This window comes from Ornithorhynchus anatinus, chromosome 2, assembly GCF_004115215.2.
Source record: "Ornithorhynchus anatinus isolate Pmale09 chromosome 2, mOrnAna1.pri.v4, whole genome shotgun sequence".
Lineage (NCBI taxonomy): Eukaryota > Metazoa > Chordata > Mammalia > Monotremata > Ornithorhynchidae > Ornithorhynchus > Ornithorhynchus anatinus.
This window is the reverse complement of record NC_041729.1, coordinates 149519041-149546644: the sequence shown is the minus strand read 5'-3', so window position 1 is coordinate 149546644 and position 27604 is coordinate 149519041. Positions and strand designations below refer to the sequence as shown.

The 27604-nt window shown below is 42.8% G+C and overlaps 1 protein-coding gene across 5 annotated transcripts in view; it reads right to left on the bottom strand.

Moving 5' to 3' along the window:
- The window catches only part of CNTN1 (contactin 1), a 484199-nt gene that overhangs the window by 149071 nt on the left and 307524 nt on the right, over positions 1 to 27604 (bottom strand). For all 5 annotated transcript variants that reach the window (XM_029058335.2, XM_029058336.2, XM_029058332.2 and 2 more), the window contains 8 exons: positions 22331 to 22537; positions 19422 to 19521; positions 19050 to 19231; positions 14510 to 14634; positions 13332 to 13449; positions 11911 to 12061; positions 9121 to 9248; positions 1712 to 1887 (listed from right to left, as the gene is read on the bottom strand). In XM_029058335.2, the coding sequence (XP_028914168.1) occupies positions 1712 to 1887; positions 9121 to 9248; positions 11911 to 12061; positions 13332 to 13449; positions 14510 to 14634; positions 19050 to 19231; positions 19422 to 19521; positions 22331 to 22537 (1187 nt within the window). The remainder of the gene's footprint in view (positions 1 to 1711; positions 1888 to 9120; positions 9249 to 11910; positions 12062 to 13331; positions 13450 to 14509; positions 14635 to 19049; positions 19232 to 19421; positions 19522 to 22330; positions 22538 to 27604) is intronic.

Genomic DNA, 27604 nt, shown 5'->3' with positions numbered 1-27604 from the left:
GAGAATACACTAGACCGGTATAACAGAGTTAGTAGACGCATTCCAAATACAGCTTTAAATTACACAACAAAAAGATGGTTAAATAGATTCAGAAATCTAAAGTTTCCCAACTGCAAAACTCCTTTGTGTTTCTCCAATGAACTGGTGAAATTTAACCCAGAAGGAAACTCTCCAGAGTTCTTTCTCATCGCACACATTAGATTTCGCTTGCACTCCTTTTCCAAAATCACACTGGAAATTTCTCAGGTGCTTTTAATCATCTTTGATGGAGTCAATATTCAAAAATAATGCAAAAAAACTAGGTGGATTTTAATGAATCCCACATGTTCCAAGATGTGAATAATCCCCACTTCCTCATGTTACATACACCTATTTAGTTTTGAGTAACAAATGTATTTATAGTTTGACTCTTTAAAAAAATTCTGCCGCTTATTGCAACAGAGAAGATTAAAAATCAGCAAGACAGGAACAGGCTCCTAAGCTATACGCAGGAGGCAGAAATAAATGTTACTTCTGTACTTAGTTATTTCAAGAACTCATAAAATTGTGAAATAAATTTCCACACCTAGTTACAAATTACACTTGCTCAACTTGGCTGAATTTAGCAGCTTGTTTTTGCTTGCAATATTGGGGAGATTCCAAAAGAGTCTGAAGAGGTGGGAAAACCAAACTGTAATACTATCCTACACCTGCATTTCGGGACCTGGTATTTTTTAATTTATTTTTTGCAGGCTTAAAACAGGACTTGGATGTTGCAGAGTAAATAATCCAGTTTAATGCAGACCCCCCCTTAACCATAGTGCACTAATCCCAAAGATGGGGAATGGCATGTGCTTGCCATTTCTCTATTTCAGGGGAAATTGACAGCCCATTTAGATAGGCATTTTACTACTGAACTAAAATCATCCAATTATTTAAGGAGGGGTTAATATGAGGCTCAGAAAAGGAGGGAGGGAGAGGGAGAGAAGAAAAGAGAGAAAGGGATCAAAAGAGGGAGTACATTTACTTTCTATGGTGGTCTGGGATTCGGTTTCCCCCAGCCTGCCCCAAGAAGTTCTGACCTTAGACTTATCTGTTCTAAAGTGGGAATAACAGCACACCTGCAGACATGTTGATTGTAGACCTGTATGCTTCCTTGCATTTCTTTTTTATTCTCTCAAACGATACCCTTCGATCCCTCTCATGGGAGCAAATAGTACTATCTGAAGTTCCTTGTGAGTTCTGTGTCCATGTTATGACTCACGTGAAAATACCTCCACCTCTCTCTTTGTGACAGTTTACGAGATTTGAAATTTCTAAGTCATTCCTTCATCTGCCATACCAATACGAAGCAATAAAATATTTTGAACTGTCCCTGTAATCATAATACAGTACGTTCATTGAAAGCAAATGCTATAAAAACCTGCACTTCACATTTACCTGTGGCCCTGTTCCCAAGTACCTTAAAATTGTATTCAAAAGAAAAACCAAACTATTGGCACTCCAATACACACACACACACACACAAGCATATATTTTCAAACTATCAGTTTGAAGTCCCTAAAATCAATTCGAATGCTTTGAAACTTAAACTTCATTTCTAAAATTTTACCCCACTAATTAGGAGTCACTTTTTTCTGCAGTTTGTCACAGGATTCTGCAAAAACTAAATATTAAAATGTTCATGAAGCTGGTATGAAAGATAATTACAGCTCAGAGAATAACTACTTACCATGAAATTCCGCACGTAGTGTCTCTGTTCTCTGTTAAAATCTATCACGTAGCCATTTAGGGCCCAAATGAACGTGAGATCTAGAACAGGATCGTGCGATGCGTAGCATTGCATTGTAGCATTCTCTCCCACAATGACATCAGCGTTAGCAGGTGCTAAAATAATCCTCGTAGCATCTAGATGATTTCAAAGAAAAAAATTTGAAATATCCAATATCCATAGTTTCACTGTAAACTATGTTAGGCCAGTGACAATTTCCATATTTTGGGGTCCATCTGTAGAAGGTAGGAATATCTTGTTCATTTTAGGAAAATATCAGCACAAAATCAACCATATATAAGGAATAATAATGATAATAATGACGTTTAAGTGCTTACTATGTGCCAAGCACTGTACTAAGCGCTGTGGTAGGTACAGAGAAATTGGGTTGGACACAGTCTCTGTCCCACATGGGGCTCGCAGTCTCAGTTAGGCAACAGAAACATCCAACATTAGGGATCTTTAAGTACTAGTGGACTGTGACACAAATTCCCTAATTCAGGCATGTCAAATGAAAGGTCAACAGACAAATGTCAAATAGATGCCCTCTAGACTATAAGCTCATTGTGGGGAGGGAACGGATCTATAATGAGAATAACTGTGGTATTTGTTACCACTGTACTAAGCACTGGGGTAGATACAAGATAATCAGGTCCCATATGGGGCTTATATTCTAAGTAGAATAGGTATTAAATCCCCATTTTGGAGATGAGGAAACTGACGCACAGATAAATTGTCCAAGGTCTCACAGCAATACTCGGAGGAACCAGGATCAGAACACTGGTCCTCTGACTCCCAAGCCCGTGCTCTCATTTCTGTTGTATTGTACTCTCCCAAGTGCTTAATTCAGTGCTCCACGCACAGTAAATGCTCAAAAAAATACCATTGATGAATAAAAGGTTAACTGACCAGCACTACAGCTGGCCACAGCAGCTAAGGGTAGGGGAAAGATGCAGAGGAAGTGTACACACCCCTACTCTCCCACATCAGAATTCATGTATCTACTTGGGAAGCAAGAGTTCCTGCTACAGCCCTGATGCGTTCCAAGGTTTCAGCGACCACTGCATACATAGGCGCATTGAGCTAGAAAACCTGAAAAGAATTAGTGGCAGCAGAAGCCTTTAAGCCAGAAGAAAGGAGCTGCGATACTCAGCAGAGGGAGGAGAGAGGAATTTTCCACTAACTTACTCCCACCAGGCTTCTGCTGCTGCTAATGCTATGATCAACAGAGAAGATCATCAGTCAGTCATTCTTACTCGCTGAGCACTTACGGAGTGCAGAGCCCTATACTAAGCCCTTGGGGGAGTACAATATTACAATGAACAGACATATTTCCTGTCCACAACAAGCATACAGTCTAGAGTGGAAAAAAGCAATGAAAACACATTTCAGATATGCATATAAGTGCTGTGGAGCTGGGGTGGAGGATGAATAATAGGAGTAAGGCAGGGAGAAGCAGAAGGGAATGGGAGAAGAGGAAAGGAGGGCCTAGGGAAGGCCTCTTGGAGGAGGCTTGCCTTCAATAAAGCTGTGAGAGAGGGGAGAGTTATTGTCTGTCGCATATGAGGAGGGAGGGTGTTCCTGGCCAGAGGCAGGACACGGGTGAGAGATAGACAGACAGATAAATAAGATCGAGGTACACTGAGAAGGTAAGCATTAGTGGAGTGAAGTTGTAGTAGGAAAGTAGATAATGTTGGTATTTGTTAAGCGCTTACTATGTGCCGAGCACTGTTCTAAGCGCTGGGGTAGACACAGGGGAAGCAGGTCGTCCCACGTGGGGCTCACAGTCTTAATCCCCATTTTACAGATGAGGGAACTGAGGCACAGAGAAGATAAGTGACTTGCCCACAGTCACACAGCTGACAGGTGGCAGAGCTGGGATTCGAACTCATGAGCCCTGACTCCAAAGCCCGTGCTCTTTCCACTGTATGAATGTGTGAGTTTGACAGTTTATCTGGTTTAATTCCACTGACTTCCTTGGATGTAGTCTGTTCCACTTTTTCCAGTTTATCCTCCCCAAGATTGGAAGACAGACTGTATCTGACAGACCAAAGGATGCATCTGCCCCTTCCTCTCTCCACCCCAGTGGCCACCACCTTATTTCAGGCTCTTGTCTTCTCCTGACTAGACTTCCACATCCAACTCCCTGCTCATTAGTCTCTTTCCCTCCAGCCTCATCTCTCTTCAGTCCTTACTCCATTCTCAATCGGGATCAACTTTCAAAAACAACATTAATCACATTTCTTCACTCCTTGCAAAACTGAAATGGATATGCATTTCTCTCTGATCCAAATAGAAATTCCAGGCCATTACTTCAAGACTTTTTACCAGCTTTCTCTTTATAGAGTTGCTCTCAACTAATTACTCCTTCATTCTATGGTTCTCCTAAACTAACTTTACTGTTTCTTACTCGAGACTCTCTTGGCTCCAACCCCTTGCTGATATCAATGGCTAATATTCCCTTCCACTTTCCACTTTACATCCACCTTCCAATTTTTACATCCACCAGATTTCCACAGATTTCCAGTCTTTTCAAAGTCCCCCTATGACAGCATCTCCTCCAAGGATCATTTCCTGATAAAGGTTTTCCTCTATAGGCTGGGTCAACCTAACATACATACTGAGAAACTACCTATATAGTCACCTTGGCACTTAAGGTCATAGCAATTTGTCTACTGAATATATTTGTGAATTTACAACATTATTCATCTAATAGCAACTCTCTCTCTCTCTTTCTGTATCTTCCCACTCTATTTATAAATAATTTGTCTGACTACTCCATTAGATTGTGTAATCTTTGAAGACCAGAACTCATTTTCTCCTTCTATAATATAATCCCAAGTGCTGTTTTCTGTAGATAATAGGCACTTACTGAATGCTGTTGATGGATTTATGAGAATGTGTAAATCTGAGGAGGTGTGTGTGTGTGATAGTTACATGTGCAAACATATGTATGTGAGGAATTATGTGTGATCGCAATGAAAAATATGTGTCAAAGACTGTAATTTGGATTGTAACCTCCTTGAAGGCAGGGAACATACTATCTTTCATTCATTCATTCAATAGTATTTATTGAGCGCTTACTATGTGCAGAGCACTGTACTAAGCGCCTGGAATGAACAAGTCGGCAACAGATAGAGACAGTCCCTGCCGTTTGACGGGCTTACAGTCTAATTGGGGGAGACGGACAGACAAGAACAATGGCAATAAACAGCGTCAAGGGGAAGAACATCTCGTAAAAACAATGGCAAAGGCAATGTACATTTCATTAACAAAATAAATAGGGTAATAAATATATACAGTTGAGCAGACGAGTACAGTGCTGAGGGGATGGGAAGGGAAGGGAGAGGAGGAGGAGCAGAGGGAAATGGGTGGAAAAGAGGGTTAAGCTGTGGAGAGGAGAAGGGGGGGGTGGTAGAGGGAGTAGAGGGAGAAGAGGAGCTCAGTCTGGGAAGGCCTCTTGGAGGAGGTGAGTTTTAAGTAGGGTTTTGAAGAGGGGAAGAGAATCAGTTTGGTGGAGGTGAGGAGGGAGGGCGTTCCAGGACCGTGGGAGGACGTGGCCCAGGGGTCGACGGCGGAATAGGCGAGACCGAGGGACGGTGAGGAGGTGGGCGGCGGAGGAGCGGAGCGTGTGGGGTGGGCGGTAGAAAGAGAGAAGGGAAGAGAGGTAGGAAGGGGCAAGGTGATGGAGAGTCTTGAAGCCTAGAGTGAGGAGTTTTTGTCTGGAGCGGAGGTTGATAGGCAACCACTGGAGGTGTTTAAGAAGGGGAGTGACATGCCCAGATCGTTTCTGCAGGAAGATGAGCCGGGCAGCGGAGTGAAGAATAGACTGCAGCGGGGCGAGAGAGGAGGAAGGGAGATCAGAGAGAAGGCTGACACAGTAGTCTAGCTGGGATATAACGAGAGCCCAAAGCAGTAAGGTAGCCGTTTGGGTGGAGAGGCAAGGGCGGATCTTGGTGATATTGTAAAGGTGAAACCGGCAGGTCTCGGTAACAGATAGGATGTGTGGGGTGAACGAGAGAGACGAGTCAAGGATGACACCGAGATTGCGGGCCCGAGAGACGGGAAGGATGGTCATGCCATCCACGGTGATAGGAAGTCTGGGAGAGGACTGGGTTTGGGAGGGAAGATGAAGAGCTCAGTCTTGCTCATGTTGAGTTTTAGGTGGCGGGCCGACATCCAGGTGGAGACATCCCGGAGGCAGGAGGAGATGCGAGCCTGAAGGGAGGGGTAGAGGACAGGGGCGGAGATGTAGATCTGCGTGGCATCTGCGTAGAGATGGTAGTCAAAGCCTTGAGAGCGAATGAGTTCACCGAGGGAGTGAGTGTAAATGGAGAACAGAAGAGGGCCAAGAACTGACCCTTGAGGAACTCCAACAGTTAAAGGATGGGAGGGGGAGGAGGCGCCAGTGAAGGAGACCGAGAATGACTGGCCAGAGAGATGACAGGAGAACCGGGAGAGGACGGAGTCCGTGAAGCCAAGGTGAGATAAGGTATGGAGGAAGAAGGGATGGTCGACAGTGTCAAAGGCAGCAGAGAGGTCGAGGAGGATTAGAATGGAGTAGGAGCCATTGGATCTGGCAAGAAGGAGGTCACGGGTGACCTTAGAGAGAGCAGTCTCGGTAGAGTGGAGGGGACGGAAGCCAGATTGGAGGGGGTCTAGGAGAGAATGGGAGTAAAGGAATTCTAAGCATCGATTGTAGACGACTCGTTCTAGGATTTTGGAAAGGAAGGGTAGTAGGGAGATAGGGCGATAACTGGAGGGGGAAGTGGGGTCGAGAGCGGGTTTTTTTAGGATGGGGGAGACGTGGGCATGTTTGAAGGCAGAGGGGAAGGAGCCATTGGAGATTGAGTGGTTAAAGATAGAAGTTAAGGAAGGGAGGAGGGCAGGGGTGATAGTTTTAATAAGGTGAGAGGGAATGGGGACCGAGGCGCAGGTGGAGGGGGTGGCACTTGCGAGGAGGGAGGAGATCTCCTCTGAGGATACTGCAGGGAAGGATGGGAATCTATTGTATGCTCCCAAATATTTAGTTCCGTGCTCTGCACACTATAGGCACTCAGTAAATATCATTGAAGCTGGATATATTAGACTCTGTGAGAGAGAGCATGAGTTTGTGCGATTATGAGAAATTGTTTGCATGACTGTGAAGGAGGGTTGAGTTTGTGTGCTGGAGGGTGTGAATGTGCAAGTGATGAATGTGTGTGAATGTGAGAGTTTGGTAAACAGTCTATCCGACATCCATTTGTAGACTGTCTCTCATCATCTCTGTCTTTGTTTCTCCCCTTTCTTTGTTCTGTTCTTGGACCACTGTCCTCTGCCCAGTAGCACTATATCTTCGAGGTATTAAAAATAATTGCAATTACGCAAATTAGGTGATGGTTTTACAAGAATGACTCAGTAATATGCAGCCTTCTGAAAGTGTGGCTGAATGAACAAGCCAACTTAGAAAGGAGTTGGGCATGTCTGCTTTAATTAGTGAGTTCTATTACTTACAGAGATGGAAGTAAGCTAAAACCTTAGTACAGCGCTTTGCACATAGTAAGCGCTCAATAAATTCTATTGAATGAATGAATGAACTGTCTGGTAAAACAAGAAGTACCAGTGCAGCTAAATCAATTGAATGTCTTCCAACAGATTGTAAAGTTCTCAACTGAGCTGCTTGGAGTGGGGATGGCACAAAAGTAATAATAATAACTACTGTGGTGTTTGTTAAACACTTACTATGGGCCAAGCACTGAAGTAAGCGCTGTGGTAGATGCGAGATAATCGGGTTGGACACAGTCCCTGATCCACATGGGGCTCACAATCTTAATCCCTGTTTTACAGATGAGGTAACTGAGTCAGAGAGAAATGAAGTGACTTCCTCAAGGTCACACAGCAGACAAGTGGAGGAGTTGGGGTGAGAACCCGGGTCCTTCTGACTCCCGGGCCTCTGCTCTTTCCAGTATGCCACTTGGGCTGTTCCTCACTAGCGGAGTGCCAAGGAGCAGCCCTGGCTTTGAGTCGGTGCCAACTGCAGCCCAAACTTGCAGCTCAGGACCGGAATGGCAGGTTTCCAGCTAGCCAGCCATCATTAGCACTGTTCTCTCCCTCAAGCAGCGAGCATGGCTCCGGGAGGGTGCGGGGACAGTGGGGTGAGGAGAGCCAGCCGGTGCTCCTGGCTCTTCAAGCTCTTTCGGGCTGGCAGGATGTGACTTTGAGCCCGGCTCATGGACCTGAGGAGTTCCCTGCATCATCACTGGGCTGCAGGGTAAACCAGAGCAGGTTTGGCCTCTCTCCGCTCCATCCTCTGCTCACAACAATAATAATAATAATAATAATGTTGGTATTTGTTAAGCACTTACTATGTGCAAAGCACTGTTCTAAGCGCTGGGGGGATACAAGGTGATCAGGTTGTCCCATGTGGGGCTCACAGTCTTCATCCCCATTTTACAGATGAGGTAACTGAGGCCCAGAGAAGTTAAGCGACTTGCCCAAAGTCACACAGCTGACAAGCGGTGGAGTCGGGATTAGAACCCATTACCTCTGACTCCCAAGCCCGTGCTCTTTCCACTGAGCCACGATGACCAGTTAATCAGTCAACCGTATTTATTTAGCACGTGCTGTGTGCAGAACAGTGTACTAAGTACTTGGGAGAGAGTAATGATGATAATAATAATGGTCTTTGTTAAGCATTTATTACGTAACAGTCACTGTACTAAGCGGTGGGGTGGATACAAGCAAATGCAATTGGACAAAATCCCTATCCCATGTGGGGCTTACAGGCTCAAACTCTATTTTACAGATGAGGTAAGTGAGGCCCAGAAAATAATAATAATAACTATGGTATTTGTTAAGCATTTACTATGTGCCAAGCACTGTTCTAAGAGCTGGGTTAGATACAAGGTAATCAGGTTGTCCCACGTGGGGCTCACAGTCTTAATCCCCATTTTACAGATGAGGTAACTGAGGCACAGATAACGTAAGAGGCTTACCCAAGGTCACATAGCAGTCAAGTGGCGGAGACAGGATTAGAACCTGTGTCCTCTGACTCCCAAGCCCGTGCTCTTTCCACTGAGCCCCACTGCCTCTCTTGAAGAGAAGTGAAGTGACTTACCCAAGGTCACACAGCAGACAGTGGCAGAGCCGGGATTAGAACCTACACCCTTCTGACTTCCAGTCCTGTGCTCTATCCATTATGCCATGCTGCTTCAATAGGATATAACAGATATATTCCCTGCCCACAATGAGTTTAGAGTCTTATAGGAACGGCCATGCATTCAAAAACATTATGGGAAGACTCAATTTTTACTCCTACCTATTTACTCATTGAGTTGAATCGAATGGGCCCAAGACTTCACCCAAAAGGAACCAACTAGCCAGGGTCTTACCTGTGATTGAAAGAGTTGCAGAACTGTTAGCTTTTCCTCGATTGTTTTCTGCAAAACACGTATAAGTGCCTCCATCCATTCTTGTGATATTTCTGATTTCCAGACTACCATCTTCCCAAAGAGATATCCTTCGAAGATGGAAAAGGTAATATACAAGAACATATGAATTAAATTAGGGAAGCAATTTATGACAATTTTAGTAATGAAACACAAATCATTCAATCATATTAATTGAGCACTTCCTGTGTGCAGAATACTGTTCTAAGTACTTGGGAGAGTACAACTGTTCTAAGTACTTGGGAGAGTACAATACGATGGGGGATTAGAAGATATGTTACCTGCCCAAAAGGAGCTTACATTCTAAAAGACAGACATTAAAATAAATTACGGATATGCATGTAAGTGCTGTGGGCTGAAAATAGGGTGGATTCAGGGTACAAATCAAGCACACGGGTGACGCTGAAGGGAGAAAGAGTAAGGGAAATGAGAACTTAATTTGGGAAGACATCTTCGAGGAGATTAAGATTTTAATAATTCTTTGAAGGTGGGGAGAGTGATCATCCGTTCTCTATGGGGGTGAGAGAGTTCCAGGCCATGGGTTGGATGTGGGTGAGGGGTCAGCTGCAAAATAAATGACATCAGGGCACAGTGAGTAGATTGGCAGTAGAGGACTAAAGAGGACATGCTGGGTCGTAGTAGGAAACCAGCGAGGTAAGACGGGGGGGCAAGGTGATTGAGTGCTCTAAAGCCAGGAGTTAGGAGCTTTTGTTGGATACAGAGGAGGACGGGTAACCATCAGAGGTCCTTGAGGAGTGGGGAAACATGGACTGAATGTTGTTTTAGGAAAACAATCTGGGCAGCAGGGCACAGACTGGTGTGGGGAGAGACTGGAGCCAGGAAGATTAGTGAGGAGGTTAATGCAGTAGTCAAGGTGGTATAGGATAAGTGCTTGGATAAACAAAGTGGTGGTTTGGATGGAGAGGAAAGGGCAGAATTTAGTGATGTTGTCCGGGTAGAACTGACAGGTTTTGTTGACAGATTTAATATGACTAAACAAAGACTTGCATTTGTATTTTGTAAGCAGCCATTCATTTTCATACACAGACAAAAAACTATAGCAACCGTGGGATGAAATAAAAAGATACGAGTTTAATTTTCTCTGGTTAATAGTCGCTCATGACATTTGTGTACAAATGTCTAAGGCTGAAATTATAGCATTTGGCATTTCAAGAAGATTAGGTGATGTTTTGGGGTAATCAGATCTTTCAGTAACCACAATCAATTCCACATTGAATACTACCATTAGAAAGATTAAATAAAGTGACCACAAAAATGTAAAAGTATTCATTACCTGATGACTCACCTAAGGAGCCATATGTTGGCTTCCATTATCTTGGTAAACTCCTTGAACAAAATTTTGCCCTTTTTTCATTTATTCACCATCAAAGATGAAGGCAAATAAATTCTGTGTCTTTTGGATTCTAACTTCCTCAAGCATCTTTTCAGATGTCTCTGACCACAGACGAATTTGATGCTATTTCTGAGTACCAAACAATTGCTTTACAGATACAGAACAATTTCTGTATGTATTTTTCAGCTGTCCACACTAAAATCCTCTTTGAAGCCTTAAAGACTGTTAACTTCCGTGAGAACAAGTTCATTCCAAAAAATAATCCTTATTAAACCTATTTAATGTTCATTCGAAGGTGGAAGAACCCAGAAAGTTCTCGAGCAGAACCAAGATATCTTCTCCACAGAAAAGAGGAAAAGACCTTTTGGCATAGGACTCATACTGTTAATGCCAGACTTGAAAGCCAAGAACAAAACCAGACTAGAATATGCCCAAACAGACTTTCCATTGAATATTGATCTCAATTCCCAAAAGATCTTGTTTACTGAACTATCACTTTGTTATCAAAGAATTTGGGATCATGGATATGTGTGGAGCTCATATAAAGCTATGCGTGCTCATGTAAAGAATCTAACTGTGCACCATCTAGGAATTTTCAACTCAGTGTCATTCATTCATTCAATCATATTTATTGAGCGCTTACTATGTTATTTAGACAAACATAGTTTAGCAGATATTTCATTGCAGCCTTCTAATGAGAGATCTAGAATTTCCTAGAATTAAAGCTTTCTGGAACCCTAAAGCTCAACGAATAAGATCCCCTCTTTAAATAGGTTTCAAAATTCAAAACATATTCCAGGCATCGGGTTTATAAAGGCCTACTGTGAAAACGATTTCACAACTTCCTCTGATAGTTGATATGTAAGCACTTCAAAAGAGATATCCTTGGTACCTAATCTACATTTCCTCTTTATACTTAAAATTATTTTTCTGACCCTGCTGTTAGTAGCAGGGTATATCAACTGCGTATTATTTTTCTTGAAATGACATGTCATATACTTGATGGCTTCTCCTAAGCCTTTTCATCTTTTTCTTCATCTTTTATAACTCACCATTTAATCCAACATTTAGTCGATTCCTGTATCTCCCATTTTCTAATATTCCGTTCATGTTGCTTTTCTCAAGGCCCTCAACTTTTCTATCCCCTTACATTGATTCACAAATTGAATTATATCCTCTAGGAAGGACACGGTCATCGCAAAGTCTAAAGAGGAGATTACCTGGCAGTTCCTCCTCATCCCAGCTTATCTCATAGTCTACCTCCTGAATAGCAGCATTCATTGGTTATCTAAAAATTGGCCCTTTGAGAATTTATCAAATGATTAACAGTGATTAGCAAATGAGCTACTTCAAGGGGGTCTGATGATCTTAAAACTGACCGACTGCTATTGACAAGCCATTCTGTTCCTTTGCTCCATGAGAACTTAGCTTTGGGTGCAGCTTTTGGTTTGCATTCCATTAAAACGCGGCCTCCTTTTGCAGCCAAGAACTTCTTCTTCATAGGATTCAGTTCAAATGTGGGAGGCAAGGCTAGAGGAAAAAAATAATAAATTGGTGATATTGCTTAAATTTCCTCCCTTTTTGTGCCCCACATTTTTATTTCCCCTCTTCCAGTTGAAGGTAAGATTTGACCTAACTAATGTCTTTCAATAGCCAGTGGCAAAGATCCTTTAATTCAAAGGTCCCCTTTGGATTTCTACTTATCTCATTAAGATATGGTAAGGATGTTGCTCATGGTTACTATGTTATTATAACAAGCACCCATATTTGGAGCACAGCAAAAAAAAAACAAAACACACATGTATGCTTCCATATATGTACATCTAGATACATATTTCATCTCTATAAATTGTATATACATTCAGTAAATTTTTATCCAAATAAGCCATAAAATCAATCACTTACTGAGCTGTAATAATCACCTCTATCTAATCTATTTATTATATTATGGGATATTTTTATAGAAAAGAATTCAACAAGGTTCTACACAATAAGCCTATTGCATAATTAATCTCTCCCAAAACTACCATCAATAATTTATTCATTCAATAATAACAGCAATAATTGTGGAATTTGTTAAGCATCCTGTACGAAGCCCTGGGGTGGACACAAGCAAATCAAGTCAGATATACCCATTTTACAGATGAGGTGACCAAGGCACAGAAAAGTGAAGTGACTCGCCCAAGTCACATGGCAGATGAGTCGTGCAGCTGGAATTAGAACCCAAGACCTTCTGACTCCCAGGACTGACTCCCACTATACTTGCAACCACTCAGAGGAAATCTTTTTTAACTGAAGTTTTATTCATTGGAGATCTGCAGGAGTTTTTATTAGTTTCAGCATAACATTTTTATTAAGGATGATAAGAGTCTCAAAACCAGGATAAAGAGAATTTACATTGTCACTTTGTGATTTTCCAAATGTGTACTTTTACCTTTTGCAACAATTTGCTATAGAGGTCAAAGATTTGGGTGTCATAATGGAACATCATGAAATAGTCACCAATCAACTAGTTGGAATTTCCCAACAATAAAGGAAAATGGACCGGAGCACAAATTGATGCCTCTCCTTGCCTTTCAAATGCTATGCAAATTCCCCAAATTCTTATCTATAGTCTAAATGATTTCAATAGGAATAACCATAATTTAGAACCAAAAAATAAATACCGTGGGACCGAAAACATTTATGTGACCCAGCAAGCCCTAAAAATCATAGCACTGAAATGTGGGGGGCGGGGGTGGAAAGGAACTGGCAGTTCATTTGGATGTAGTTTGGCAAAAAATCTGGAAATCTCACTGACCTAGAATCTTCAACTCAGCGTTTGCATAAATGGCTCCATGAGTATTTTCTGCAATGCACTGATACATTCCAGCGTGATCAAAGGTCAGGCCGTATATTCTCATTTCACCTTTCTGGTACTAAGAATAAAACACAAAAGAAAACACATTAGCGCTTTGACTTTTCCTAGACTTAGTCCAGTGAGGTTTGTTCTCTTTGGAACAGAGCTTTACTCTCTCATAAACCCTTTTGGGGGAGGAGCTTAAACTCCAAATAAAATTGAAGCTCAATAACGAAAGGACAGGGATAATCGTGGTAGGACCAGCTCTCTGTTCTCAGCGGGCAGCACAGATGACGAGCAGAACTGGACTGTGGGATGCCTGCAGGGATTGGATTCATGCTACGTGGCTGTGCAGGGCTCTACCTTCCTGAGGGTACGGCTAGGATGAGAGGAAGATGGGCAACCTCCAATCTTTCGTTCGTGAGAAGATTTGTTTCAGTGTTAGCTTACAGCCCCACGAAAAGTTGCTAAGATTCAGTTGTGGACTGGTCAGTTAGGCCAGTGATTAAGAGGAAGAGAAGGGTGCCCGGGACACTCTGATGTTAGCTGCAGGTCAAAGCCACTGCCTTGGATACTGTGGTCTTTTGATATGTACCATATACGGACTCGATCCCGGTCCCGCCGTTAGTTGCGCTGGTGGGAAATGGGAATTTAGGGCACAAAAGCAAGACCCACTTACCGAGCCCAGCTGGTCCCCCTTTTCCCTCTCGGCCCAGCTAAGTGGGAAGGTGGCAGAGGATCGCACTGCTGCTACCTGTTCCCCGGACTAAGGGCGGGAGTGACAGCCTCCCTCTCACCCCTGTGTCTGTAGGGATGGGGAATCAGTGGCAAGAAAAGGGGAAATTATCAGGTGGAGGATACGGGTGAGAAATGAGGAAAACGGGAGGGGATGAGGGACAGAGAAGAAAGTAGGATGAGCAAATAAGAGAGGTCAGATCACAGAAATCAGGTTAGACTAAAGGCACAGAGGAGGTGTTTTAGACTAAGCCGTGGGACAAGATTTTCGACTTCTTTGCAACTTCCAACTGAGGGACATCAGTCTTCTCTGATGTTTCCATCAGGGGATGGGTTTGAATCTAGCCAATAGTTCATCTGACTTATTCGACAACAAACAAAACAAAGAATAGAAGTCCACCTACTGGGAATCCATTTTTCAACCATCTGATTGTAGGAATGGGCTTGCCTGTAGCTACACAAGGCCAGTAGAGGTCACTGCCTATATCTCTCTCCGTGTCATTGATATATTCAACCCATTCAGGAAACGCTGAAAAACAAGGATAGAAAGTTTTTAATGGTATTTATTAAGTGTTCACTATAAGCTAAATGCGCACAGGGCTCATGGTCTAGGAGGTAGGGGAAGGAGTGACCTTGCCCCCATTTTACAGATGAAGAAACTGAGATGCATTAAAGCGAGGTGACCAGAGACAAACCAGTGACAGAGCTGGGATGGGAACTGGGAACTCGTGATCCCTAGACCCAGATCCTTTCTCAAGGCTTTTTCCACTGAATATCTAATACAAGCTCTCTATAACAGCATCTTTTTTCTCCAAGTACTCACTGTACATGTCTTTATTCAGACTAATGGAAGGAAAAAAAATCCCCTTCATTGGTACATATTGGTCTGAATCTGCACAAATGCTATCCTGTCAACTGTATTTCAAAAGAAGTTTCCATTAACAAACTTCAAATATCAGGAAATTAACTCATAAACATGCCTCTCTCCCAGATTTGTCACTCTGGTCTTTGGTCCCCAGAGGATGGGGGAAATGGCAGTCAGGTGAAGCCAGCAGATGCCTAGACTGTAAACTCACTGTGAACAGGGAATACGTCAGGTATATTGTTATAGTGTACTTTCCCCCAAGTGTTTAGTACAGTGCTCTGCACAGAGTAAATGCTCAATAAATACAAATGAATGGGTATTAAATAGACCACGCTGCTTCTCATGGAGAGGCCTCCTCCATGCCTCTTTTCCTTCCCTCACACATAACCCAGACTTTGTTGGCTGTGAAGAAGGGGTTATCATGTGTCGCTTCCTTCCTGCCTCCTTTTCACGGAAAGGGAATGGGGGCCAAACATTGGAGTGGGGGATCTAAATTGTCCTTTAGATAATTACTAAATTATCTCTTTGTCCCCCGACCTCATCCCTTTTTCTGTCTCCATGGGGCTGGTCCAGCTAAGGAACTGATTGGCTTGGAGAGTCGCCAGGTCCGGTGGTGGTCCTGGATGCTGGGTGTTCACTGCAGTGAGGTCTCCCATAGGACCCACATCCAACTCAGGGTTTTCCCACAGCCAACTGAAACCGCAGGCCCAATGGCTCCTGTGTGAATCCAGCCCTATACACTTACACACGTGTACACGTCCTTCATTTACACCTACATGTCCTTCAGTTGTTCATCCATCTAGACTCTGAGCTCAATTTGGGCAGGGAATGTGTCTGTTATATTGGTGTGTTGTACTCTCCCAAGCACTTAATATAGTGCTCTTCACACAGTAAGTGCTCAGTAAATATGATAGATTGATTGATTTCTTTTTTGGTTAAACGCTTACTGCGTCAAACATGGTCTTCGTGCTGTCACGTTAATTAGGTTGGACACAGTCCCTGTCCCACATGAAGCTCGCAGTCTAAGTAGGTCGGAGAACAGGAGAACTGAGGCACAGTGAAGTGAAATGACCTCCTCGAGGTCAGACAGGAAACAATTGGCAGAGTCGGGATTAGAACCCAGGTCCTCTGACTCCCAGGCCTGTGGTCTTTCCACTAGGTCATGCTGCTTCAGTTCTAGAGATTAGGCTGGATTGCAGAATAGGTCTTCACTAGGCACCCAGAAGTGACTGAAAAAGCTTCTGTCAAGTCTGTTCTATGGCTTAGGAAATGGAACAGCGCCTTCTCGACCAACTCCCCTCATTCAAATTTAGCACCATTCATGCGGCCCAAATACAGTGGAAATCTGAATCCAAGCCCTAATGTCTCTCTTCCCCTCTAAGCTGCAAGCCCATTGTGGGCAGGGAATGTGTCTGCTTATTGTTATACTGAAGCAGCGTGTTATACTGAAGCAGAGAAGCAGCGTGGCTCAGTGGAAAGAGCACGGGCTTTGGAGTCAGAGGTCATGGGTTTGAATCCTGGCTCGGCCACTTGTCAGCTGTGTGAATTTGGGCAAGTCACTTAACTTCTCGGTGCCTCAGTTACCTCATCTGTAAAATGGGGGTTAAGATTGTGAGCCCCAAGTGGGACAACCTGATTCCCCTGTGTCTACCCCAGCGCTTAGAACAGTGCTCAGCACATAGTAAGCGCTTAACAAATACCAACATTTACTGGGCAGAGAAGCAGCGTGGCTCAGTGGAAAGAGCCCGGGCTTTGGAGTCAGAGGTCATGAGTTCAAATCCCAGCTCTGCCACTTGTCAGCCGGGTGACTGTGGGCAAGTCACTTAACTTCTCTGTGCCTCAGTTACCTCATCTGTAAAATGGGGATTAACCATGAGTCTCACGTGGGACAACCTGATTACCCTGTATCTACCCCAGTGCTTAGAACAGTGCTCTGCACATAGTAAGCGCTTAACAAATACCATCCTTATTACTCTCCCAAGCACTTATTACAGAGTTCTGCACACAGTAAGCACTCAAATACTCAAATACTCAAGCACTCAAATGAATGGACTCATTCATTCATTGAATAGTATTTACTGAGCGCTTACTCAGTGGGCTTGGTGCTTCAGTGAGCAATGAAAGAGGCTGGATGGAATACCTGAAAGGTAGCTGCTTTTGGAGAGGAGTTGGGAATTTTTCAAACCAGTAAATTTCCTACCCATGAAAAAGGTCTTAGTCCGAGCTCAAAGATGTAGGAGCCATGTCAGTGAGGCTTCCCCTCCTCATCCAGTTTTTAAAAGAAAGATCTTTCTTGTGAATGTTTCTCTAGTTATCAAGAAAAGCAATTTAGAAACACCCAAGATGTAAATGATTTTTAGATAAAAAGTTTGATTTAATCCCTTTACAAAAGAGGAAGCTCAAATGAGATGCAGGTGAGCTGTTGCTGAGATCACTAACCTTTTAATCTTGAGAATTAAAATATTATAATGAGGAGCAAGCATTTTTAAAAGCAAAAAATCAGGATTTTACTTTGAATGATGAACTGCAACAAGTAGAAAAATATATTGTTGTGATATTACATGTGCAGAAAAATATCAAGAACGATCTATTTTTTCCAATTTCATTTGGGCCCTTCTGTCCCTCCGATTCGTGAAAATTACAAGTGCCAGCTCAGAGGAGAAATGCATAGCCTTGAGACTGGAACACCAGCTTAATGGAGAGATCACTGGACTAGGATACTATGATAAACTTCAAGTAATGGTTCTAACCAGGGGTGCTTGATCATAGCCTAGTGGATAGAACACGGGCCTGGGAATCAGGTGGATCTGGGTTCTACTCCCAGCTCCGCCACTTGTCTGCTGTGTGACCTAGGGCAAATCACTTCACTTCTCTGTGCCTCAATTACCTCATCTGTAAAATGGGGATTAAGACACATGGGACAGGGACTGTGTTCAATCTGATTAGCTTGTATCTACCCCAGCTCTTAGAACCTGCCTGAAACATAGTAAGCACTTAAAAAATACTGTAAAACACAACCCCAACGGAAAGAGAAGGCAGTTTTTCTGATAGCTACCACTGACACAAGTGCAAACTTAAGCAAATGGCTTTGACTCACCTATGAAATTTCAGCCTGCCGGTGATAGGGATGAGATACTGGCAGTAACTGAGGTGACTGTGAGAGCAACCTCGAGTGCAACCCTTATTTAAAAAGATCTTGGTCCAGGGATCCATTGTAATTTAGCATCGTTTGATGATCGGCATAGTCCCTCCACCCTACCACATTTTACTGATTATCAGCCGTCTATAAATCCCATCTGCATGTTATATTCCGATGCTCAGTACAGTTCTCTGCGCACAGCAAGCACTCACAAAAACCCAACTACTACTTATAACCATAACTATCACATCCATTCCACGTCAGTTCACCACTCTCCTGATATACAAATGGAATCTAAAGATTGGACATCTACACCAAGAAATATCTTTTGGCTTATGTTCATCGAGAATGCATAAGGTTTTACTCACTAACAGAACAGACACCCTGCTTGGAGTGAGATTAAGATAGGAAGCGGGATAGCAGGTGTGGATTTCAATTGGAGAGAAGGAAGCGTGGGATGGTCTACCCATAGTGAATTAAGAAGCATCAGAAGGGCCCTGAGTGTGAGACAAGACAGTGAGGTGGTATCAAGGGCTCTTAGCCAAAAGGCTCCCATTCTATTAGGTCTTTTAATAATAACAATTATAATAATGGCATTTGCTAAACACCTACTATTTGCCAAGCAAAAACTAAGTTCTGGGGCAGATACAGGATAATTGGGTCAGACATGGGGCTCACAGTTTAAGTAGGAGGGAGAACAGGCATATAATCCCATTTTGCAGATAAGGGAACTAAGGCACAGAGACATTAAGTGACTTGGGTGAGGTCAAACGGCAAGTACATGGCAGACCTGGGATTAGCACGCTCTGACTTTTACTTTTTCACTAGACACTCTGCTTCCTTATTAACTTCCACATCAACTCTGAGCCAGGTGGCTCTAATATTTTGAAGCAGGACTCCATCTTCATCATTTTGTAAAAGAACGCAAAGGGGTAGCTACCTTGGACATAAATTCTTGCCTGATGCTTATCTTTTCCTTTACTGTTCTCTGCTTCACATTCATAGGTTCCTTCATCTTCAAGCTGAATATTGAAGATCTTGAGAACAGAGCCGGACATACTGATCTCAGCAGAGCCCGGCATGGGCTCAAGCACCTTCCGCCATCGGATCTCAGGGACGGGGCTGAAAGCCAAGATGCAAATGATTCAGAGTCAAAGAAGATTAGAAAATGGCGGGGCAGGAGAAGACAGACAACAGAAGGATAGGCTCTTTGGGATGTTGAAAATAACACAGTTCTACCCTCGATCTCCCTCATTCCTAAAGTAGAAGAACCACTGTGTTGTGGCCCCATGTTTTTAGGTGTAATACTTACTTTCCAAGTGCAAAGCATTCTAACGTCACATTTTGCCCCACCAATGCAGACGTGTCCTTGAATTGAACTTTGATATCAGCGGGATATCCTTTTGTGGTGCCTAACAAAAGAAACACATGCAAAATAAAACGAGAGGCTGTTTAATGTTGTAGCGCTGAAAGACTGATCGTTTCACTTGTAGGGTAACTGGGCCAGGCTGAGAGGAAAAAAATCTATGATTAGGCAGTTTCCTTCTTTTCCTTTTCTTGGTGCTGCCATCTGTCCAGTGGTCCTCTGCAGGTTCCAGGTCTCCTACGTGAAATGGTGAGCCACAGACATTAGGCTTGAAAGCAACCTTTGAGCCCCATACAAATCTCTAGGTTTTTTTTTTTTAAATGGTATTTGTTAAGCCCTTACTATGTGCCAGGAACTGTACTAAGTACTGGGGTAGATAATCAGGATGGACAGAGTTCCTGTCCCACATTAGGCCCACAGTCTTGATTTCCATTTTCCAAATGAGGTAACTGAGGTACAGAGAAGTAAAAAGTGCAGCGTAGACTAGTGGAAAGAGTTTAGACCTGTGAGTCAGAAGGTCAGGGGTTCTCATCATGGCTCTGCCACTTGTCTGCTGTGTGACCAAGGGCAAGTCACTTCAATTCTCTGTGCCTCTGTTTCCTCATCTATAAAATGGGGATTAAGACTGTGAGCCCCACATGGGACAGGGACTGTGTCCAACTAGATTTGTTTATATTCATCCCAGTGTTTAGTACAGTGCCTTGGCACACAGTAAGCACTTATGAAATAACACAGTTATTATCATTATTATTAAGTGACTTTCCCAAGGTCACACAGCAGACAAGTGGAGGAGCCGGGATTAAAACCTAGATCCTTCTGACTCCCAGGCCCGTGCTCTACCTACTAGGCAATGCTGCTTCTCTTGATAAACATAGTCTGAAGCTTTATCTGCAGTCAACATGACTGTAAACTCTAGACTGAAACCTCATTGGGGGCAGGAAATGTGTCTGCCATTTCTGTTATGTTGCACTTCCCAAGCGCTTAGTATAGTGTTCTGCACACAGTAAGTGCTCGGTAAATACAGTTGACTGATGGATTGATAAATGGGATGACACACTGGACTAAAGACAAGGGTTGAATAGATGTGTCTTCTAAAAACACTTTCTGTGCCCTGGTTTTACAAATTCTTTAGCGGTACTAGAGTAGCAATAATAATTGTACTAATTGTACAATTGTACTAATTGTACTAATTGTACCAATTGTACTAATTAAGCACTTAAGGTGTGCAGAGCACTATGACCCATTTTTTCCAAATATGGTAACGGGAAGAGAAAATGCCTATCATTGCTTAAAGCATAAAATGCCATCTCTATTAACACTTTACAGTATCTCCTATATAAAGGGGTCAGGGGTCAATCTCCTTCCCTGGTGCTGCCTCTGAGTTAAAGTAATTAGAATTGTTCCCTTTTAAATTACTTTTCAATACTCTGACACCCAAGCCCTTTGAATAGTGCTCTGCACAGGGTAAGCCCTCAAAACTGGTAATTGTTTAAAATCATTTTGTAGAATGAACTACTGAATGATTGGGAGTGGTACTTAAAGGAAAATAAAAATACTTTTAAAATTTAGTTTTCTTATGAAATTACCAACTCATAATGAAATTAAATTATTTTAGAATGGCATGAACTCATTCATTAAAATCAGACTACAAATGTACCTAAATAGGGGGACAATACATCGATTATCTCTCATCTACCCCAGCGCTTAGTACAGAGCTCGGCATGTAATAAGCGCTTAGCAAATACAGCAATATTAGCGATGGGCAGCCCAGCTCCAAGCTACCATGGAATAGAAAGAGAAAAGGAAGCAATCAGTTTTAAAGAGGGAAACAGATTGGTCTAGTGGAAAGAGCACTGGCCTGGGAATCAGAGAACCTGTGTTCTAATCCCAGCTCTGCCCTTGGCTGTGTGACCACGGGCAAGTTGCTTCATTTCTCTGTGCCTCAATTACCTCATTTGTAAAATGGGGAGTAAGACTGGGAGCCCTATGTGGGACAAGGATTGTGTCCAACCTGATTGCCTTATATCTACCCCAGTGCTTAGTACGGTGCCTGGCACATAGTACGTGCTTAACAAATTATATAAAAAAATAATAATTTCAACTGGAATTGGTGCACTAGAACTCATTCTAAATTACACTCCTTGTGGTCAGGGATCACATCGACCAATTCTCTTCTTATACTTTACTTTGCCAAGCACTTAGTACACTGTTCTGCACACAATAGGTGCTCAATCAATACCATTGATTGATGGATTTTACCTGCCCAGGTGTGAAGCATTCTGCATCTTTTCCCCCTCCTGAATCATCTTCCAAAAACCCATCAGAGTTCCCCCAAACCTCTCACACTTCAGAAACCAGGGAAACAGCCAGCGGCAGGGTCTACTCTGCTGTCGCACATAAACCAGTTGTTTACCTGCTAATCCACGGCATTTTTCTATTGGTTGAGAATCTCTGATTTAACTCACTGTGATACTCTTTCTTTTTTTTTTGAGTAAGGTTTTAATGTTATGTACGCATTCGGGTACTATTAATGTTTCTCATCCTTTAGGCTAAGTGTCCTTGAGTTTCAACATTTCATTTTGAAAGGACCAATTTCATAGCAAGTCTCTCCAGCTGTGGTATTTACGCATTTGTAATTTTTTTCCCTGAAGAATAATTGCGATGCTTAATTTGTAAGAAGGTACTATTTCAAGAGGAGTCATGCCATTAAACAGGGAATAAATGAAAAGCATAGTTTATATTAGCACTTAAGAGCTGCAAATCGCATAATAAAATGGAAATGAGAAGGAGAGAGACAGAATGTCAATTGATAGGACACTCAGAGCACAGAAAAATTAAACAAAATAAAGACTTACGGTCCGATAGGGGAATGAGTGGTATAAATTTGCTGAACACGCTCTTCGTAATTGAAGGACTAGATACAAAGCAGGAGTAATTGCCTCGATCAGATGCTTCTACGTTTGCAATATAGAGATTGCCATTAGTCTGAGACACAAATCGCCGTTTGTCCATAGTGATGAATACTGGAAACTCATTTAAAAGCCAACGATAACTTAGATCGTCTGAAAAAAAAAGATTGAATATTGTTAGAAAAACAGTAGTAAAAATGGTTGGGGCTATTTACACAACAGATATTTTAGGGTAGAAAAATTGTCTTGAAATATTCTAGACTCCCTGATCTAAGGGACCGTGTCTTTTGTTCACCCTCGCAAGTGTTTAGTGCAGTGTCTTGCAAACAGGAGGGGCTCAAAATCCTTCAATTGCTTAAACGATGACGTTCAGAATTGCAGGAACCAAGTTGCTGAAACTAGCTCTCTTAATGTTAAAAGGATGGGGCTAAACAGTGCTGATCCAAAATCAAGGTGCCCCAGTATCATAAAAATTTCCTCCTTTCATTTACGAATATAGCTATGGAGTAGAGTAAATATATACTGCTATGTCCTGACCATACATTTGACATCAAAACAAGCAACGTGAATCACTCAGAATCTAAAAGAACAATAGTACCCTAAATGACTATTTTGAATCTCCCTTGACTGTAAAAAAAAACCATTTAATTTGCAAGATATTACCTTTGATTATCCAAATTCATAATTTCCTTCTCTACATTGAATGTAGGTGCTGAGATAATCTACTGATCAATCAATTGGTGGTATTTATTGAGTGCTTACTATGTACAGAGCACTGTATTAAGCACTTAGGAGAATACAACATAGTTGGAAGGCATGATCCCTGCCCACATGGAAATTAGAGTCTAGAGGGGGAGAAAGACATTAATACTAATAAATTATGGATATGTACATAAGTGGAAGGGTGGAATGAATATCAACTGCTTAAAGGCACAAATCCCTGTACAAGGGTGAAGCAGAAGGAAGAGAGAAATGAGGGCTTAAGTCAGGAAAGACTTTTTGGAGGAGATGTGATTTTAATAAGGATTTGAAGGTGGGGAGGATGGTGGTCTTTTGTCCATGAAGTGGGAAGGAGTTCAAGGCTAAGTGGGGGATGTGGGTGAGAGGTTGGTGTGAGATAGACAAGCTCGAGGTACAGTGAGTAGTTCTATGTTAGGTGAGTGAAGTGAGCAGGCTGGAGTGTAGTAGGAAAGCAGTGAGGTAAGTAAGATAGGAGAGGGAGAGCTGATTGAGTGCTGTAAAGCCAATGTCAAGGAGTTTTTTGTATTTTTTCTTGTGGTAATCACTGGAGATTCTTGAGGACTGGGGAAACATGGACTGAATGTCTTTTTTAGAAAAATGATCCAGTTAGCAGGGTAAAGTATGAATTGGGGAGGGAGAGCCAGGGGAGAGTGAGTCTTGATGCTGGAAAGGGAGCCAACGTCACTCAACTGTTAAACTTGAGGATTCTCCTTGATTTACCTCAAGATCACACTCTGCTTTCCCTGCAGCATCCCATTCCTCTCTACTTTACTCTTCTCTGTCTTACCCGCTACTCCTCCCAACCCCTTGCAACTGACCCTGTGAAGATTGAAGGTGATCGTTCAGATGTCACAATTTGATGATTTGATGGTCCTTGTTAAAAGGATAATGAGATCAGCAACAGATTAATCAAGGGGAATTACTGAGCACTTCCTTCATGAAGGGCATTGGACTAAGTCCTAGGGAGAATACAACACAATAGAATTGGTAGACATGGCAAGAGAACTGGCTTGGGAATCAGAAGACGGGGATTCTAATCCCGGCTCCGCCGTTCGTCTGCTCCGTGACCTTGGGAAATTCACTTAAATTCTCTGTGCCTCAGTTACCTCGTCTGTAAAATGGGGATTAAGACTGTGAGCCTCAGGTGGGACAACCTGACTACCTTGTATCTGTAGAGAAAAAGCGTGGCTTAGTGGCAAGAGCACGGGTTTGGGAGTCAAAGGACATGGGTTCTAATCCTGGCTCTGCCACTTTTCAGCTGTGTGACTTTGGATAAGTCATTTAACTTCTCTGTGCCTCAGTTACCTCATCGTCTGTAAAATGGGGATTAAGATTGGGAGCCCCATGTGGGACGACCTGATTACCTTGTATCTCCCCCAGCACTTAGATCAGTGTTTGGCACACAGTAAGCGCTTAACAAATACCACCATGATTATTATTATTGCCAGTGCTTAGAACAGTGCTTGGCATATAGTAAGCCCTTAACAAATACCATTTTTAAGCATGGCTCAGTGGAAAGAGCCCGAGCTTGGGAGTCAGAGGTCATGGGTTCAAATCCCTGCTCTGCCACTTGTCAGCTGTGTGACTGTGGGCAAGTCACTTAACTTCTCGGTGCCTCAGTTACCTCATCTGTAAAATGGGGATTAAGACTGTGAGCCTCATGTGGGACAATTTGATTACCCTGTATCTACCCCCCCAGCGCTTAGAACAGTGTTGTGCACATAGTAAGCGCTTAACAAATACCAACATTATTATTATTTTATTACTATTATCCCTGCCCTCAAGGAACTTACAGTTTAGTGGGGGACCTGAACCTGAATTGCCAGGGAGGGCAACAATCACCTTATTCTCGACACTGTGATGCCACAATCAGTGAATGGCACAGTCAGTCCGTCATACTTATTGAGCGCTTACTGTGTGCAGAGCACTGTACTAAGTGCTTTGGTGAGTACAATACAACAATAACAAGACACATTCCCTGCCCACTACGAGCTCACAGTCTAGAGGCACAGCAGCACAGAGTCTTCTGACCCAATAGTGGCTTGTCTTCTGTTCTAAACTCAATTTAGGCATTATGTTGTAAGTCTTCTTCCAAAGCAAACATTTGCAGTAGCTGTGAGTGGAAAACACCTGGAGGCTTTGAATTTTTCCCTTCTCTCTGGAAGGGGTAATACTGAGCAGTGAAATGGCCAAAAGTCACAGGAAGGAGGAGATAGATTGCACCTCAATAACTATAATATTGCTTTCAGTTTGGCATTGCTTAATTGGGTTTAATGATGAATTTTACCATGCAATTGGTTTTGTCATTTTAGTTTGCTACAGTAATTGACATGCCACATTGAATGGTGTTAGATGATCCTGGCAGCTGCAATATGTAAACATTCGAGGAGTTAATTGGGTGTTGCTGTGGGAACACTGCTCATTTTCGGGTGATTGTTTCTGGAATGGTCCAAAGGAGAAGAGGATAAGATTTGTTAATCGCGCTAGGGGCTCACTTAAATTATAGCTCTTCTAGAAAGAGTGCTATCCGGCCTGTCAGTAGCTCCTGTGCCCTCATTTTCTGAGCCATATCCTTCGTGTCCCTACCGTGTACTTTCCCCACCCACTATCTGGCTATTTACTACTTTACTGCTTTCACTTCTGACTTAATCCTAGGAACATAACTGATTTGCAATCTGTGGACACCTTTCCATTGCCATCTCCTGGTTCTCTCACCTCTCTGGCTGCTTATTCTCAATCTTTTTTAGACTCCCTACCTTTCCATTACCATCTCCTGGTTCTCTTACCTCTCTGGCTGCTTATTCTCAGTCTCTTTTGTAGACTCCCCTCTGCCTCCCATCCCCTAATTGTAGGAGTCCCTCAAGCCTCAGTTGTAGGTCCCCTTCTAGTCTCCATCTACACCCAGTTCTTCAAACGCATTCGCTCCCACAGCTTCAATTGCCATCTCTATGCCCACATGATTCCCAAATCTACCTCGCCAGCCCTGGCCTCTCTCCTCTGCCATTTTGTATTTCCTCCTGCCTTCAGGGCATCTCTATTTGGATGTCCCACCGATGCCTCAACCTTAACATGTCTAAAACAGAACTCCTCATCTTCCCAACCAAAAGCTGTATTCCCTGTGATTTTTCTTATCACTGTAGACAGCACCACCACCCTCCCCGCCCCATAAGCCCACAACCTTGGTATTATCCTCAACTCAGCTCTCTCATTCAACCCTTATAATCCAAGTCTCCAAATCCTGTTGTCTCTACCTTCACAGTATCTCTGAAATCCAAACTGCCACTATGCTGATCCAGGCACTAATTATAACTCGCCTTGAATACTGCATCTGCCTCCTTGCTGACCTCCATGCCACCTGCCCCTTCCCACACCAGTCTGTATGTCACTTGGCTTCCTGAATCACTTTTTTACAAAAATGTTCAGTTCATGTTTCTCCACTTTTCAAGGACCTTCCGTGGTTTCCCATCCACCTCCACATCAAACAGAGACACGTTCCCATCAGCTTGAAAGCACTCGATCACCTTGCCCCCTCTTACCTTACCTCATTGATTTCCTAGTACAACCAAGCCCACACACTTCACTCCTCAAATGCCAACCTATTCCCCGTACCTCAATCTCACCTATTTTGCCAGCAACTTCTCATCCATGTCCTGCCTCTGGCCTTCCATCTTCCTATAAGACAGACGATCACTCTCCCTACCTTGACAAACCTTATTAAAAGCACATCATCTCCAAGAGTCCTTCTCTGGCTAAGCCCTTATTTCTTCTTCTCCCATTCCCTTCTGCTTCACCCTTCCTCTTAGATTTGCACCCTTTATTCACTTCTCCTTGATCCCCACAGCACCCATGAACATATTCATAATTGATTTATTGATATCAATGTGTGTCTTCCCATCTAGACCGCAAGCTTGTTGTGGGCGGGAAATGTTTCTGCCAACTCTGTCATATTCTACTCCTCCAAATAATCAGTCAATTGATAATATTTACTAAGTGCTTACTACGTGCAGACAACTGTACTAAGTGCTTTGAGAGTACACTACAACAGAATTAGCACACATGATCCCTGCCCGTGAGCTCTGCAAGCAGTAAGCACTCATGAAATATGATTGACTGATTGAAGGAGGCAACCTCCTCATGGATCTTCCAAACATCCTGCAGCCACTATTCAAAATAGAATACTGGACAGGATGGAACTGGATCTCACTAAGTCATGGCCATGTTTACGTGCTTCTGTCTCTGACTTCTCCCTTTCTTAGGCTATCAAGTTCAATTCTCTTATGTTTGCTTCTACAAAGATTAATTTTCCCATACATGTTTAATAGATAGTTGGCAGCTAAATGGATTAGCTAAACTATAGTAAATTTGCAAACTCAATTTAACCCTTTAGAATGGTAATAGGAAAACTAGAGAGTGTGTTGAGCTTGTTTACTTCAATGGATTGGTGCACAAAAATTGTACCCTTTTCCTCAGGAATCACAT